This window comes from Asparagus officinalis, chromosome 3, assembly GCF_001876935.1.
Source record: "Asparagus officinalis chromosome 3, Aspof.V1, whole genome shotgun sequence".
NCBI classification, from domain to species: domain Eukaryota; kingdom Viridiplantae; phylum Streptophyta; class Magnoliopsida; order Asparagales; family Asparagaceae; genus Asparagus; species Asparagus officinalis.
Window position 1 is genome coordinate 91,195,356 of NC_033796.1, and position 18,415 is coordinate 91,213,770.

The 18,415-nt window shown below is 40.5% G+C and overlaps 1 protein-coding gene across 1 annotated transcript; it reads right to left on the bottom strand.

Moving 5' to 3' along the window:
• On the bottom strand, window positions 215-1,583 carry LOC109835424. Its single transcript, XM_020403398.1, has 2 exons — window positions 607-1,583; window positions 215-509 (listed from the first exon to the last, which is right to left on the bottom strand). The coding sequence occupies exons 1-2, from the start codon at window positions 1,581-1,583 to the stop codon at window positions 215-217; spliced, it is 1,272 nt and encodes a 423-aa protein (XP_020258987.1).

Genomic DNA, 18,415 nt, shown 5'->3' on the forward strand with positions numbered 1-18,415 from the left:
TATGTCTACCTTTGACAAAGGTAGATTGAGCCTCATTTATTAGATAACTCATCACTGCTTTTATCCTGTTAGAAAGGATTTTTGAAATTATTTTGTAGAGGCAGTTACAACAAGCAATATGCCTAAAATCAGATGGAGTTCTAGGGTTCACTTTTGGAACCAAAGTGATGGAAGTAGAGTTAATCATTCCAAGGATTTTCCCAGATTGAAAGAATTAAGAGATAGCCTTAGTTACCTCATCACCAATAACACTCCAAGCTGATTTGTAGAAGGACATACTAAATCCATCAGGCCCCGGAGCTTTGTTATCATCCATAAAGAAAATTGCATTTTTTATTTCATCTCTGGTCACAGTAGAGGATAGAGAGTTTGCTTGTGCTTCGTTTAAACATGGACCATTGCAGATGATATTTTTGTCAGATTTGGCAATTGGTGTGCTAGAGCCCAAAAGATTCTTATAAAAATCAATAAGCTCTTGAATGATCATACCACCATCTGTGATTCTGTCCCTTGAAATTATTGTATAGCACCGTAACTCTATTAAGATTCCTTTTAGCTTTGATGGCAGAATGAAAGTAGCTTGTACTTCTGTCACCTTGTAAGTACCATTGAATTCTGGACTTTTGCTGGTAGAAAGACAGTTCACACTCTAGTAGCTTATTGAGTGAAATTACACAATTTTTTTCCTGAGCAATGAAATCAGGATTAAGAGGGCCAGATTGTAGGTTTTTTTGAGCATTCTCCAAATTAGCCATTGCTCTATTTACCTGCTCACTAATGTTGTGATAGTTTTTCTTGTTCAAATCCTTGAGAGCAATCTTCAATAATTTCAGCTTGCTAGCAACAGAATACATTGCACAACCTGGAATTTGAGTTTGCCAGATAGAAGATACTAAGGGTAAGTAGTTGTGATGATTGATCCACATCTTGAAGAATTTAAATGGTTTTTTCCCTTGCACACATTCATCATATATGGACACCAAAGCTAGGGAATGATCTGAACAATTGGGTAACAAGTATTCAACATGACTAGAGTTTTGTAAATTTAGCCAGGCATCATTAACCAGGGTTCTATCCAGTCTACTCCATACTCTGGAATTTGCCTCTTGTTTATTGTTCCAAGTGAAGAAGCAGCCTTCAGTTTTCAAATGAGAAAGTTGACAACCATAAATGAAATTCCTGAAATTAGTTGTTTCAGCTTCAGTAACCATAGCTCCACCAAGCTTATCCTCATGTCCAGTTATAGCATTAAAATCACCACATAGGATCCATGGCTTATTCCCAATAGATTGTTGAATTTGTTTTAACTCTGACAAGAGAGATTTCCTATTCTCAACCTGATTGTATACATATATAGAAGAAATATGACATTCAATCCTTCCATCTAAAGATTTAGTTGAGTAGGTGATATGCTGAGGTGAGTAGCTGTCAACCTGAATATCCAGTGTATTTGGATCCCATAGGATCAGAATTCTAGTCTTACAAGAATTGAAATCATTTGAAAACCAATTCCAATTGCAAGCAATCTTTTTAGCTAAAACTGGAAGTTTGCAAGCCTTAGTTCTTGTTTCAATGAGAGCCATGAATGAAAGATGATACTGTTGAATATAAAGCTTGCAAGCCTTAGTGGAAATTATCTTTATGTAGGTGGATTTGCATATATCTTGATATCTAGCATGTTTTGGGTTTTTTTCCCTGAGAATTCTTAGAACTAGTTTCTGACAAACATGGGATTTTGAATTGTCAACCACTTACATACTTCTATGATTTGGTATGTTTATTATGATGCTAAGAATGTGTTGATGTGGCTCATATCTCTTGACTTGGATGATTAAGGCATTTGACCATTCCTATATTGTAAATGAATAACGATTCCCTTATTTGTGGATTACGGATATGTTATGTTAGACCACGACTTCAAGGCACATTCATGCGCGAGGCTTAGACCTATAATTGCTTTTCTTGGTTTCCGGTTGGGATATTACCAGTTAACACACTGATGTACACACGGAGACCTAAGGCTCCTACTTTTGATGTATGTTTTATATTTTATTTCTTTGATAAACTTAAAGTTTATAATTTAGAAGTTTTTCTTATTTTATTTTAGTGACTAAAGAAATTTTAATTATAGAGTTTAATTTTTGAATAGAAATCTGTTGAACAATATAGGGCTTCTTGTGTAAAGGAATATTGACATCATTTGGCTAATGCAAAACAAAAATTAAAGAGCAAAGAACTTAGGGTGAGTTATTTCTCATGTTCTTTTTGTCCTTATGCTGATAATTTAATATATGATCAATTAATTGAACATGCCAGAGAGTTTTCAAATGATGATCTGAGTTTTCACTCGCTGATGTTTGAGAGATAGTCATCACGAGCTCCTTCAGTACCCCTGCATGTTGAAAAAAAGGATCTCTGAATCCTCATTAGAAGGATGAGGATGTACTTAAATTTACTAATAATTTATCTTAGTTTCTATCTATTTCATGTTTAAGTGCAATCGTCGTATTCTTAGTTAGCCTTTGTGTTGCGCTTATTTTACTAACTATATCTTTTTTAGATAAACTTTTTTTTATATTTTTTCTTTTATTCGAGATCTCCTTAAGAATTTCATCATCATCACCTTCCATAATATGAAGATACCTAGCCTAATGATTTAATCTTTGAGATTTAATATTTTATTGCTGCATAGAAAATAAAAAAGATTAAGCATGCATAGTTAATTTTATAGTTTAATTGCGAAAATTATGAACTAAAAAAAGTGGATGATCAGCAAGTATCAAAATATTGACATAATTAAAAAAATTTAAAAATGGTTGAGTACTCAGGTACCATCAATCAGGAAGTCAAAATCTAACAACTACAAATCGTTGAAACTTAAGTCAAAATCCATGGCAAAAAAATAAAAAAATTCAATGAGATCAATCAAGAAAAATAAGGAACTTTAAAAATCATTGAAACTAATGTTAAAATCCAAATTCTTCACCGTGATATATCATAATGGCATGAATAATAGAACATAGAAGTGATCATTACATTAAACTAAAATGGAAATTTTTTTGTAACTTGAATGTTACCTTTCCATAGCCAAGTAAGAATGAGTGAAATTTTTAGAAAATCCTAGCAACAAAGAAAATAAAGATGAAATAAGAAGCCTTCTCTTGCACGATCATAATCTAGCATGATTTTATTGACCAAATTTTTTACTAAAATAGTAGGGAAAAATGTGTCGAGGCCCCAAAAGCAGAAACTTCATGTGATGAGACCCCTTGTATTTTCCCCCATGTGGATAAGTCCCAAATACCTATAGTATTTGTAACGAGACCCTAAAGTATCGCTTTGCAAAAAAAAAAACCATGAGAAGTTACGAACGTGCCCCTTTGATGCGACTGTACTCGTTTACTGCGCCCCCTACCTATTCAAGAACCCCGCCTCTGTTTCTCTCTCTTCCACCGCCAAGGAGCTACCGAAACTCTTGAACTTCCATTTCCCTCGTCGGCGTTTTTTACAGTGCTAGGTTTTTCGTCGGAAAAATATCATCCAGGGAAGCAGAATCGGTTAACGACTACGAAATCGCTCATCGCGGCGATTTGAAGGAAAAAGACGGTTCATCTGGGGATGGCAGCGCGGAGGAAGCCACTCAAATCCTCCTGGTCATGCAAAGGTAGGCCCTAGAATGGCGAAACCGGCAAAGAGGAACGGCAAGGGCTGGTCGTACCATCGTACCCCCCCCCCAAAAAAAAGCAGTAAGTGCTAGGTTATCCACTATTTGGGGTCTCGTAGTAATGTGTCCTAATGTTAGTGCTAGGTTATCCATTATTTTATGATCTCGAAGTAATGTGCCCTAATGTTAGTGCTAGGCAATGTTAGTTCTAGTTTGAGTCCATGTTAGTTCTATAACAGTCGGCATTAGTTCTATTAGATTGCTAGGCAATGTTAGTTCTAGTTTGAGTCCATGTTAGTTCTATAACAGTCGGCATTAGTTCTATTAGATTTCGTTTAGTGTTAGGTCTAATTCAGTTCACGTTAGGTCTAATTGAACTTGAAATTTTTATTTTTACAGGAAAAGGCTTGCTGATACTGATGCGCTTGAATCAATAAGGCTAACCGTCAATATCGGGGGTCATTGGCAATTCAAGAAGCGTATTGCTCCGAAGATGCGTCAGTGTCACAGGGATACATATCGCAGATCTATATTTCAGCACTACATTTTATTTGGGGCTCTTGCGCCTGATTGCCCTACACTTGAACTGCTGCTGAGTTATTATGATAGGGCTAATGACACATTTTCTGTCCCTGATTTAAAGAATGGGGGCATAAAAAGTGTTAAATTTGATTTACAATGGGTCCATAACCATACTTACTTCCCAGCTTATGGGGAAGTCATACATATCAACCGGGGCTCAAAAAACATAATCTGGTTGCAATACTTCGCTGATCTTTTCAAAACTGAAGATGGGAAGAAGTTAAAAAAAGCAACAATCACCCATCGAAGATACCTTGAAGGGCAGCTGGAAAGGCTCGTGGAGTTTACAGAAAAACAGGATGTCCAAGACTTTGTTCTGCTGCAAATTCTGTACCAATGCTCTATGATATGGTGCCCCAGAAGGGGGAGGGTATCCCTAGACCTGTACTCAGATATCTGGATAGCATTGAGAGGGTCAAAGCGGTAGCATGGGCTGAATTCTTTTATTCAGAAATTACCAGGGGGATTAAAGTTGCTTTGGAGTGCAAGAAGAAGCCAGAGGTCACATATGTCCCACGTTGCATGACACTATTATGTGTAAGTGCCATGTTTTACTCAATTTGGTTCATTCTAGCTCTGATTCATGCCATGTGAGTTCTAACTTATGCCACGTTAGTTCTAGTTTCTGCTATGTTAGTTCTACTTTTCATCATGTTAGATCTAGCTGCGCTCATGTTAGTTCTAACCGTATTCATGTTAGTCCTTATTTGGGTCATGCTGCTAAGCCTTAAATGGCATCATGTTAGTTCAGAATTGGGTCACGTTAGTTCTAATAAAGGTCGGTTAGTTCTATCTCATGTTTGCACGTCATGTTAGTCCTATTGCATCTCACCTTAGTTCTAATAGGAGGCATGTTAGCTCTAGTTGGCGTCATGATAGTTCTAACGGAGTATCTGTTTGCTAGTTCTAAAGGTCGGTTAGTATCTGTTTGTTAGCTCTAATTTATGCCTTGTTAGTTCTGATTTGAATGCTTAATATATTTGCTTCAGCTTTGGTACTACGAGATGACGGGCATAAAGAAATATGCCTACGTCGACAACTCCAGACCTCCAATGACAAACTGGGCATCAGAAAAGGAGGTGAAAGTCCCATATATGAGGGTGAGGACCGTTGCATGCAAGGCTAAATCAGCTTCAATAACTGAAGTTCATAGGACTGTTGTGGAAGTTGGGCCTGCTCCTTCAAATGTACATGCACTTCCCGCCGTTCAGGGGGGGTGAAGGAGTGCGTCATGTGCCTAAGTTAAAGAGGAAGGTGAGGGCGGAGGAAACGAAGAACTTCTCAATAGGCTATGTAAATATCCTGTTAAGTCTAAGTTGTCTATAGCTAAATGTAAACAATATCCATGTATGTATAATCCTATTTTATTATAATATAATCTCTTAATAATTTCAGATCATGTTAAAACATATTGACAATGCTTTTGAAGATGAAGAGGAGGTGAAGGATCTACCCATTGAGCAGCAACTTACCTTTTGGAGAAATTCTGTTAAATTCCTCCAACGACTACTCTTTGCCACAAAGCAGAGCAAGAGTACATATTGTAAAAAATTTATGATTGAGATCAACAAGCTAAACAGAATAATTGAAGAACTTGGAAGACATGATGAGGTCATAGACCCAGTGGTGCTGAAGGCAAATATCAAACAAAAAATTATAAAAAAAATGAACCCGAAGCCACGGCTTGATGAGGAGGAACAACCATCCAAATCAAGTAGATTACATAAGGAAGACCCCATCATGCAAGAAGCTGAACATAAGATGGCTGAGGATGATGCTGAGGAGCCTGTTCATGATGTTGTTGTTCATGGATGTGAAGTTGATTTGGAGGTCACCACAATGGAAGACAAAGTTGTGGAGGATGTTGGTTCAATGGAAGGAGGAGATGATGTTGGGAATAAGCTGAGGGGGAAGCTATAATAGAAGGGGAAGAGGGGGAGGATGTTGGTCCCCAGAAGAATGGTGAAGTGGAATTCCCCGAGAATAAAGCTAAGGAGAATGCAGATAGGGAAGAGGTTATTGTAGATAATAAGTTTGAGGATAATGTAGATAAGGAGGATGAAAATGTAGATAGGGAAGTGGAGAATCTAGAGAAGGAGGAGGAGAAATCAGAGAAGGAAGAGGAGCTTGTTGGTGGAGAAGGGGGGAATGTAGATAGCAGGATTGAGGAGAATATACAGAAAGAGGAGGAGATTGTGTATAGGGAAGTGGAGCATGTTGGAAGAGAAGGTGAAAATGTAGATAGTTCTGCTGAGGCCATTGTTAATATTTCACATCAGGTGGACAAAATCTTGGAAGCTCTGTTAAGTGATGTGCAAACAGAGAAAGTTGTAGCAGCCCCACCGAGGAAGGTTCGAAGGGCAAGCAAGCGGTCTAAATGGTGTCAGACCCCATACACAGAGGGAAAGGGAAAGGCAAAGGGAAAGAAAAAGCAAAAAGTTATTATAGATATACATGCAAGTCCTGATGATGTACATACAGACAAAGTTACCCATTTTTATCTTGGCAAACAATATCCCACTTGGGATGAGTTGAGTTTGAAGCCAATGACGGCTGAGGAGGAAGTTCTATTGGGCGAACTAAATAAAGATATTCCAGACCATGCATTGTTTAGCATACGTATAATAGATAGCAGGGGTACTTTTGTACATAATTTTAGGATACCGTCTAAAGTATCGGCTAGACTCGCTGCAGCTGAAAATAATTGCCTAACCAAGTTTTGCTCCCAAAAGATTCACAAGTAAGGTTCAATTGACTATTTATATGCTAATTCGTTACATGTTAGTCCTAATCCATGTTAGTTCTGATTTTCAGGAGAAATGATGTTATTAAAACAGCCAATAGCACTTTGAACAGAGAAGAGCTGTTGTATTTGCTTCGTGGTGGCCGGATTAATGACAAGGTTAGATTATATATGCTTAATAATGTATAATGTCTTGTTCATATATTGAATTTTAATGTTTCATTGATGTTACAGATGGAAGAAGCATTGTTGGACACGCTCCAGCAAGAGGCATATGACAAAAAATTTGGAGTCGTCTCGGTGTTCTTTCTTGTAAGTACATGTTAGTTCTAAATTATCATGTTAGTTTTGGCGAAAATGGATGTTAGTTCTAGTTCTAGCCATGTAAGTTCTGCATGAGCCATGTTAGTTCTAGTTTGCGTCACGTTAGCCCTAACAACTAGAATGTTAGTTCTAAATTGTTTCATGTTAGTTCTAACTGGCGTCATGTTAATTCTAGCTTATAACATGTTAGTTCTAACTGGCGTCGTGTTAATTCTAGCTTATAACATGTTAGATGTTAATTCTAGCTTATAACATGTTAGTTCTAACTGGCGTCGTGTTAATTCTAGCTTATAACATGTTAGTCCTAATGTATTCCATGTTAGTTCTAACTGGCGTCGTGTTAATTCTAGCTTATAACATGTTAGTCCTAATGTATTCCATGTTGGTTCTACCTTCCCTCATGCATAATACTGAACATTACGTGCGACTATTGGCAGCATTCACTCTACTCCATCGACCCATCGCATTACGAGCTATTTTTGCTATATATTGAAAAATACACCGCCGTTCGCATAAAGCATCTGTTGATCCCGTTGGTCAGGCACGACCATTGGCATCTGGTTGAAGTTGATCTGAAAGAAAAGGTCGTCAACCACTACAGTTCTGCTGGCCATGAAGCTTGGATGGAGCCTGTTAATAAAATCATAAACTATTTTAATGAACAACAAGTTGATTTTGTTAGGTCAAATGTATCCAGAGTATTTAAATACAAGGCCATCAAATGCGAGCAACAAAGAGGGAGGTTAGTTCCTTCGTCTAAATTATGTTATAGTTCTATATCTAGGTAAAATGTCTAATATAGCATTCTATGTTGTAGCTATGACTGTGGTGTATTCATCTACCTCTACATCCAAGTAATAATTGAAGGTCGCTCGACATTGCGGGTTAATCCTCCGGACGATATCCCTGCCGCCGAAGATCGTTATAGTGATTCGCAGCTTTTTGGGACTCACATGCTACTACAGGAAGTTCATCCAGGACTTTTCGAAGATTTCTACTCCATTGATACACCTTACGAAGAAGGGTATACAGTTTGTTTAGGGGCCAGAGTGTTAGAAAGCCTTTGAGACTTTGAAGGCCAAGTTGACTACAGCGCCAGTGTTGATCATTCCAAGCAGTGATAAGACCTTTGTTGTCTACACGGATACATCTTTGTCGGGACTAGGAGGTATTTTGATGCAGACTCAGAGAGTAGTTGCGTACATTTGACGACAGTTGAGGACTCATGAGCAGAACTATCTCACGCACGATTTGGAATTGGCAGCGGTGGTATTCTTACCTAAGACGTGGAGACATTATCTTTATGGAGTTCAGTTCGAGCTATTCACTGACCATCATAGTCTGAAGTATTTATTCTCTCAGAAGGAGCTCAACCAGAGGCAGCGAGGATGGGTTGAGTTCATCAAGGATTACGAGCTTGCACTGCAGTATCATCCCGGGAAGGCAAACGTCGTAGCTGATGCTTTGAGTAGGAAGCGTCATCATAGGATTGCAGCTTTGAGGTGTTCATTGTATCGAGACCTTCGTACACTCAGCCAGTTTGACTTTAGGTCAGAGATTTTTGGGAGTAACGTATTTTTGGGAGCTTTAGCCGTACAGCCATCGTGGACTAATAGAGTGGTCAGTGCTTAGGCGGAGGACTATTGGATTCAAACCCGAAAGGGAAAGATTTCCAAAGAGCCCAAGGCTGATTGGACCATCAGATTAGATAGGGGCCTTCGAATGAAAGACCGGTTAGTGGTGCCAGATAATCCGCAGTTGAAGAAGGATCTATTTAATGAGGCACATCGCACCAAGTACACAGTGCATCTAGGCACAACCAAAATGTACAAGGATCTAAAGAGACATTTTTGGTGGAACGGGATGCGTAGGGATATTGCGGAGTATGTAGCGAAGTGCTTTACCTATTAGCAAGTGAATGTAGAACATCAGAGACCCGTAGGGACTCTAAAACCCTTACCCATTCCTGAGTGGAAGTGGGCAGATATTTTAATAGGTTTTATTGTGGGCTTGCGGAGGTCTAACAAAGGAAACTATTTGATTTGGGTGATTATTGATTGATTGACGAAGTCGACGCACTTCTTACCAGTTAAGACGACATACACGACGGAGACTTATGCGAGGATCTTCATAGGGGAGATTGTGAGACTACATGGAGTTCTAGAGATAATTGTATTAGATTGAGGCTCAGTTTTCACATCCCATTTCTAGAAGTGCTTCTAGAATTCTTTTGGCAGCCAGCTATCGTGTTTTCCACCCGCAAACAGATGGACAAACAAAGAGAGTTAACCAAGTGTTGGAGTACATGTTGCGGGCATGTGTTATCGATTTTCAGGGCAACTGGGAGGACCATATTCCATTGATTGAGTTTTCATATAATAATAGTTATCAATCGATGATAGGTATGGCTCCTTATGAGGCGTTGTATGAGAGACCTTGTAGTCCCCGATTGTTGGGCAGAGCCGGAGGATAGCTTGCTAATTGGACCAGATTTGGTTAGACAAACTTCGGAGAAGATAGCATTGATTCGAGAGCATATTCTTATAGCCCAGAGCTGGCAAAAGAGTTATGCAGACCAGAGGTGACGGGCGTTAGAGTTCCAGGTTAGGGGCTATGTTTTGCTGAAAGTGTTGCCGATGAAGGGTGTCCAGCGATTTGTCAGACAGGGAAAACTTGCCCCGAGATATATTAGACCATTCCGGATTGTGGAACATGTTCTAGACATCTCATATCGGCTAGATCTTCTAGCGTCGATGTCCGGAGTACACCATGTCTTTCATGTTTCGATGCTCAAGAAGCACTTGCGTGATGAGGAGCTGCAGAGAGTGATTGACGCGCTAGACTTAGAGCTTCAGGTGGATTTGACTACCATTGAGACCATTGTCCGCATTCTTGCTAGAGAGGATAAGAGACTTAGAAATAAGGTGATCCCTTTAGTTAAAGTCTGGTGGAACCGGAAGGGAGCTGATGAAGCTTCTTAGGAGCACGAGGAGGATATGCGTCGCGACTACCCGCACCTGTTTGAGCAAGTATATTCTGAGTTATAGTATTGTTTGTGTTCGTATTTATTTGTATAGCCGCATTTATACTTAACGCTGGAATATGAGTATTAACACTTAGCTCCTAATCATTCGGAACATATGATATATACATGGGGGGTTCCTTGTTTGGATTTTTTGCTCAACATACTAGTTCCGCTTAATTAGGGGTTAAGTGGGAGTATTCACATTTTAGATGTTAAGTGTAAATATTACTTGTGATTCGTATCTGGAGGTTAATGGTACGAGATATGTATGTGATGGTTTCCTTGTCTAGATTTGTAAAACCCCGATAATTTATGAATATTAAAAATTAATGTGTGATAAATTATGATATGTGGATATTTAGTATGATAAATATCATTTAATGGTATATGAGTATAATACCATGTGTTTTGAGTATGAACGAGTTCATACATGAGAGAGAGAGAAGAGTTGAAACATGCACAAATGGCCAAACATATGGAAACTGAAAATGTTCGGTCCGGTCGACCGCCACGGTCGATCGCAGCTCTTTGACAACAGTTTATCGGTTACAAAGATCCGGTCTTTTTATAAGATCCGGTTACAACGAAAATCAAATTGAAAAAAAAAAAAGAAAAATTACAACTTTCCTTATTTGTCGAACGAATCGCGAGATCCTGTTTTGCGGTCTCTCGCTTTTGTGGGTTCTTTGCCGACGCCGGGGTTAATCCGTGGACCACCGCACGATCTAGATCCGGTCGGATCTACGCAGTACAACGGGTATTATTTCACCAAGGAAATAATAGCCGGGGAGGATTGTTTCACCAAGGAAACAATCGTCCAAGTCTCGGGGGCTAAGACCAAGCTTAGATCCGGAGTATGATCACGTGTAGATCTCAGATCTGTTCTTCCTCTCTCTCGAACACCTGCCTTTTGTGACGTTGATGCTCGCCGAGATTCAGATCTGAATGTCCAAGTCTTCAAGTCTTCAAAGCTCTGAGTTCACTCTTCAATCCGGCAGAGTTTTGGCTCTTAAAATTCCGACCTCCTCAAATGAACAACCCCTTGGCCTATTTATAGGCTCTCAACACTGTGCCCGTGCCCGTGTGCACGTGTGGCCAACATCCAAGCCGTCGGCCACCCCAGGGGGTGGCTCGGCGTTGGTTTGTGCCGAGCTGAGCTAAGGGATCTATAAGCAATTTTATACGCCTACAGATACCCCCTCCAAAGTATTTCAGTCTCGTTCTTTTATAGAAGAGTCTGGAATACTTTGGATATGCTTGTCCCAACCTTCAGTCGGTGTAACGGGACTTTGGAATGGCTTCTGTTCTTGATTCCTTCAATCCTTCAGGCTATACGGTGCTTTGTCGAATGTCTGTAAGGGTTCCGGTGCTTCATTTATTGTCTGACCGTTTGTCGGAATTTTGAACTTTGAAGTTGATTCCTGATTTTTGATCTTTAGCTCTCGTTGATTCTTTAACACTTGGCTTGATTCCGAACGTGTATGGATTCATTCCGTTGTTCACGTGCGATTTGTCGATCTCGTCGCCTCGTTGGTTCGTTGGTTTGTGCCGAGCTGAGCTAAGGGATCTATAAGCAATTTTATATGCCTACATATATATATGAGTTTTTCTCAGTTTTCCTAAGAACCCTAATAGCCACCAAAACCCCCCAAACCCTAGTTTGATTTTTTGGAAAAGATTGAATACTTTCAAGTGGATTTTCGGGTGATTCTTGGCTTTTGGAGTGGAGATCTCTTTCGACGTTGCTTCTAACACGTTTTCCTACAACCCCAGGTGAGTATCATCTCTACTAATCCCCCTCCCAATTTTTAAAATGTTTTTAAAGAGATTTAAACATGTTTTATAGAGCCTAAACGACTAGATTATGTATAAAAGACAACTTTTTTGTATTATATGTATAAAGATTAGGTCTTTTCATGCAAAAAGGGTTGAGAACATTTTTACATATGTGATTTAGATCTGATGATGATTTTAAAACGTGGTTAATCTAAAGAAAGTGAAGATGATTTTAAAACGTGGTTAATCTGAAGAAAGAAGTTTGATTCGTTGTTTTAAGCTTTTATGCATGTTTTAGGGTTTTAAATACAAATCTAATGCATAAAATTTTGTTTATAATTGTTGAGTTGTTTACAGATGTCCATATCTGCTGTGGCAAGTTTGCATACAAGTTTCATGAAGTTTTAAACATGTTTATATCACAAAAATACGTTGTGAACACAACACACACAAAAATTTGAGAAAATTGAAAATCTGGGTCACGGTCGACCGCCACGGTCGACCTGTCCACGATCGACCGCCACGGTCGACCGCGTGCAGGATAGAGACACTGTTAGCCCCTGGAACCCGTCGCGGTCGACCGCCACGGTCAACCGCCACGCAGATTGTGGCATGTGCATGTTGTTTGGGTTTATTTTGGTTTTCGAGAGAATTCCTCGATCCCATACTGATATATTATAGTGATTAAGAGTTGTTTAACACCTAGGACGATGGTGAATTTCAGATGTGGACACGCACACCGAGACTCTTGCATATATACTAGATTGTGTTAGATTGACACACTTATGACACAAGTTAAACAGATAAACACATATGAATAGTGTTGTTTTATACGTATCCGGAAATAGGGAGATAAAACCTATTTTCCGCAGAACAATTGAGTAAGAGTATTACAATAGTATCGTTATTTCATGTATCCGGAATAGGGAGATAATAAAACCTATTGACGCAGAGCGATTGAGTAAGAACATTACAAAAGTATCGCTATAGCACAAGATGATGCACACATAGATAATCATTACAAAAGTATCGCTATAGCACAAGATGATGCACACATAGATAATTGATCAGTTATGAGTTTTACTTTCATGATAGACTACCCGTGAGTAGGGTAAATTGATCAGTTATGAGTTTTACTTTCATGATAGACTACCCGTGAGTAGGGTATTCCCTTTGAGTTTTGGTACACCCGTTATGGACGGCAGTTATATTAGTTTTGGTTGGCTTCCTCTTATATTAGAGCAGATTTCTCGAATGTAATTCGAGAAGAATTGTTTATTCTTTATGTTGGAGTTTTGAGTATGTATCCTTGACTATTTGTTTTTCATAGAGAGCTATATGAATGATTTGATATATGTAAGTACTAACTCTATTTTCTTATATACTCCTACCCCTTCCCCTGGGGAGAGGTAGTGATGATCTCGCTCGCGCTTTGACGCTCGTTGTTTTCCCCTCTTTCAGGCAGCGAGTCCGGCGCACGGAGAGTCGTAGGTTGATGGGATATCTTAGTTATCCGTTTAGCTATTTATTCTATTTTGTAGTTATTACAGAACTCCACATGTAGTTGATTATTTTCAGACTCTAGATTGACATTATATTTTAGAGTTGAGAACTCTTGTGAGACTTTGTTTATTTGACTCATTGTATTTGAGATTTAGTTCAGACTCAGTGATATTTCTTTTTCATTCCAGTTGGGCTCATTATATATGTGTACCTTATGCTTCTTCTGTGTATATTTTCAGTGTTGCCCTATTTCGATTATTTACCTGTCTATACCTTCATCTATTTATTGTTTCCACTAGAGAGATAGTGATTGTGATGGTGAAACATGTCATAGCATTGGTGTTGGTGTTTGGCAGGTTTGACAATCCGGGTTTTACCTAGGACTGTAACCTTGTGTGAACTCTGGGGCGTCACAGTTGGTATCAGAGCTCTAGTTCTCATTGTTCGCTCGGAAAATCGTTGCTTTCTTCATCATTGATTCCATTACAAATTCTTGTAATAGTTTATCAATTACAAAGATCCGGTCTTTTTTAGATCCGGTTACAATAAAAATCAGAAATAAAGAAAATCAAAAATTACAACTTTTCCTCTTTGTGAACAAATCGCGAGCTCCTGTTATTCGGTCACTCGCTTTGGTGGGTTGTTTGCCTGCGCCGGGGTTGTTTGCCGTAGACCACCGCACAATCTAGATCTGGACAGATCTACACAGTATAACGGGTATTATTTCACCAAGGAAATAATAGCCGGAGGGATTATTTCACCAAGGAAACAATCGCTCGAATCTCGGGATCAAAGACCAAGCTTTGATCCGGAGTGTAACAACGTAGATATGAGATCTCGATCCCCTCGAACTCCTGCCTTTTGTGATGCGGGTGCTCGCCAAGAATCAGATCTGAATGTCCAAGTCTTCAAGCCTTCAAAAAACTCCAAGATGAGGTCTCAATCCGGCAGAGTTTCGGCTCTCCAAAAGTTCTTCCAAAAAGTCCTCCAAAATGATGAATGACCCCGCCTATTTATAGGCAACCAGATCTGTGCATTTGGCACAGATCTGGAAATAGATTCGTTGACTTGATTCCTGATTTGGAAGTCTGGATCCCGATTAGGCAGTAAATCGGCTTTGGTGTCTGAGTTCGAATCCGTTATATGGTTGGATGACTCGTTGACTCTCTGGACCGTTGATTTGATTCCGCACGCGAGTGGATTTATTCCGTCGTTCACGTGCGGTTCGTCAGCTTCGTAGCCTTGTTAATCCGCTTCGCTGCGTGTCACTTGGCTTCGGTGTTGTGGACTGACGTTCGTGCTTAGATACGTCGCCTGATGGTTCATTAGTTCGTGTTGAACCGTGTCAAGAGACCTATAAGCAATTTTATATGCCTACACTCATATCCTTAGGATCATACATGTGTCATATTGTGTAGTTTAGGATAGATTTTCCTAGGGATCATGTATGCAGTCCGCTAGGAATCCCTAGTATGAGTGAGGGCGTATTATATATATACGCGGAAAATCTACAAATTTTTTTTTATGAACTACTTGATTGACTAATAAAGCATGATATGAGATATATGTGATATGATTTACTTATATGTTATATGCTTCATGCTTGAGATCCTATTTACTGCGTAATAATCTTTACTTTGGAATTGTAGATGTCAGGAAGAGGTCGTGGACGTCGAGTTTCTCATGCTCAGGGAGTTGAGCAGGAAGATAAGGAGCCTGAGCCACAGCAGGCTCCGCAGTACTTAGTGGATCTCATAGCACAATTGGCAGCTCGTATGGCGGCTATTGAGGAGCAATTAGCAGCCCAGGTTCGTCAAGAGCCTTTCGTTCACGAAGAGGCACCCGTTCAGGAGTCATCTATTCGGGAGGAAATACCAGAGAGGACACCAGTGGTCCCACCGACACCACCGGTTGATGACGGAGCAGCTGATCAGAAGGCTTGGCTTTGTTTAGTTGAGAGGTATCAAAAGTTGAAAGCACCAGAGTTCCACGGTTCGACGGATTCCATTGCTGCACACAAGTGAAAAGAGGATGTGAGTAACATCCTGGATATGCTGAATGTTAATTCGGTGCAGAAGCAGAGGCTAGCGGCTTTCAGCCTCAAGGGCGATGCAGGAGGATGGCATCGACTTCGTTTCACCCTAGAGCAAAGGATGACGGTTTCATGGGAGAACTTTATATATCTGTTTGATGAGCAGTATGTTTCGGCTGTAGCAAAAGCCGAAAAAGAGTTAGAGCCGGTTCGGTTAGAGCAGGGAGATATGTCTGTCATGGACTTCGAGAGTAAGTTCATTGTAGGCGTCAAAAAATGCTAATAGATATCCCAGACATAGAGAAAATCACTCAAAGGGACCTCATACTGCTTTAAGAAAATCAAAGCAGGTATGAACTGTCTCGCCAGCGAGACAGGCTTTGCTGTCTCGCCAGCGAGACAGTGTTTGATGTCTCGCCAGCGAGACAGTGTTTGCTGTCTCGCCAGCAAGACAGTGTTGAAATGGTCAAAACCAACTTTTTAACTGCCCTACACGTGTCCATTAACTACCAAAGGACGAGGGAAACATCGTGGGCGAAAATCACGTGGATAAATGCCAAAATAACGGAGTTTGAAACGTAGGAGAACAGTTACAGCGAGAAACTATCGTTTTCCGAGACAGTATTTACTGTCTCGCTGGGCGAGACAGCCATTTACTGTCTCGCTGAGCGAGACAGCAAATTTACTGTCTCGCGGGTCGAGACAGCAAACGCTGTCTCGCCCAGCGAGACAGTAAACACTGTCTCGCCATACTAATTTCTGCAGTTGTTGAGTTTTTGCAGTTATAGACCCCTGAGGCTATAAATACCCCCCTAGGGTCGTTTCTGACGAGGATCGAGCATTTGTTAGAGCATTCCAGAGCAGAGAGAGCAGAGATCTAAGTTCTTGGAGCAATCCCTTGACATTCAGGCTTTGACTTGATTTCAAGAAGAACGACTATCTTACTTCGATAAGATATCGTTTCAATTTCTAACTTCGATAACGAAGGAAGAATCAGTAAACCCCTCTTCACGATTTGTGATTCGGTGGTCCACGAGCTAACGCGCTCCCGGCACAGGCAAAGAACCCACGAAAGCAGTGATCCAAACAACGATCCTGCGTTTATTTTCTCAAGAGTTGTAATTTTCTTTTTGTTGTGTAAAAGAGTCTTATAAAAAGGCTGTTTTCTTTGAATTTATTGTAATCAACCGAAGATATAATGAATTCGACAACAAATTCAACTTTTGCTGAAAACAAACTGGCGACCACAGTGGGAGCCAGCGGCCTCGCTGCCGAGGCCGCGGTGTCGCAACCGATCAAGATCATCGTCAATGAAGAGATCGAATACGAATTCGATCAGGCGAAGTTTGAGGAGTACTTGTCGTCCTCATCCGCGAAATCTTCCTCGTCTCGCAAATATAGGAAGATTTCAAAAAACTTTCAAGTCTGCAATTCCAACGGAGGCCGCAGACAAAGATTCTTGCTCGATCGTTGTTAAGGAATCTCCTTGCAACGTCCCTGCTCAAAACGACTCTACACCAGTTACGGAGTCGTTGATCAATAGCTCACCGGTGCTGACGAAGAGAGCTCGTCAGAGACAGCGTCAGCGCCGTGCTCGACAATTGGCTAAGGCCATGCAACAAACCGACGGGGTCCATTACTATGCGGACCTAGAGTCGAGGAAACAGAAAGCAGTTCAATTATCTCAACGGCAAAATAATTGTATTTCTACAAAACTTACGACGGAGGAGTGGACTCTCGTCAAAAGGGCCCGTTCAACCCTTAAAGAACGGATACAAAGGCGTAAGGCGAAGGCTGCCCAAACTCGCGCTCTTCGTCAACAAGCGCAAGGAACCAAGAAAGAGACAGTGTCTGAAAAGTCACCGAAGAACAAGAAGGAGACGGTGTCTGAAAAGCCACCGAAGAACCGCAAGGTTTGGATTCCGAAGGCGCCACAAAAATCCGTTCCGGGTCCATCTACTACGTCACCGGTAAAACCCTGGGTTAGCCCAGATTTGTCCAAGTTCAAAATCACCATGACGGATCGCCTCGGTTGGTGGTTTCATATGCAGGGGGTCGTAAACACCCTCCTGTCAGAACTGCACAAGTCCAAAACGAGAGAATATCAGTTCACTCTCGTTTAGGACCTATGAAAACTCCATTCCCGCAAGGGGGTGGATTCAAAAATTTAACTTTGGATCGCTCAGAGGCGACGACCAGTCGTCCTGTGCATGTCAACAAAGTTCAAAACCAAACGATAGGTTGCTCAAGTCCTAATAACGATGAGTTGTACTATCAGAAAAACAACTCGAGAAAGAGGACTGTCCGAGAAAATGAGTCTCATTGCACTTGCGAGAGACTCATTAAAGCAGTGCTGACAGAATGCGGATGCTCTAAGAATAATTCAACAAGAGTCTCTTGCGAGAGACTCATTAAAGCAGTGCTGACAGAATGCGGATGCTCTAAGAATAATTCAACAAGAGTCTCCGTATTTCAAAGATTGTCCAATGAAGCGTCAAGACCCAAAATGAGACGTTTCAATAAGAGGAAACCTGTAATCCGACAAGGTGAATTCCCTGAGGTCACTATAAGGAAAGCAACCGTCAGTCAACCATGACCCTGATTTCTCTCCGGGAGGGAGAGTTGAGCGGGGTCTCTCTCAAAGAATGTCACGGTTGCAACGAAGAGCCAACCTACGTCGAGATTATAAGAGAATGCACGAAGGGCTATCTTCAGAAGATGAACTGTCAGATACTTGCTCTGCTGTCGCGTCAGACGATACTGCAT

Excerpts from the sequence above, each read along its gene's own strand:
- LOC109835424 (XM_020403398.1), bottom strand. The coding sequence starts at position 1,583 with ATGGCTCTCATTGAAACAAGAACTAAGGCTTGCAAACTTCCAGTTTTA. Across the intron at positions 510-606 it reads CAAAAGTCCAGAATTCAATG|GGACAGAATCACAGATGGTG; the intron begins GTACTTACAAGG and ends AATAATTTCAAG.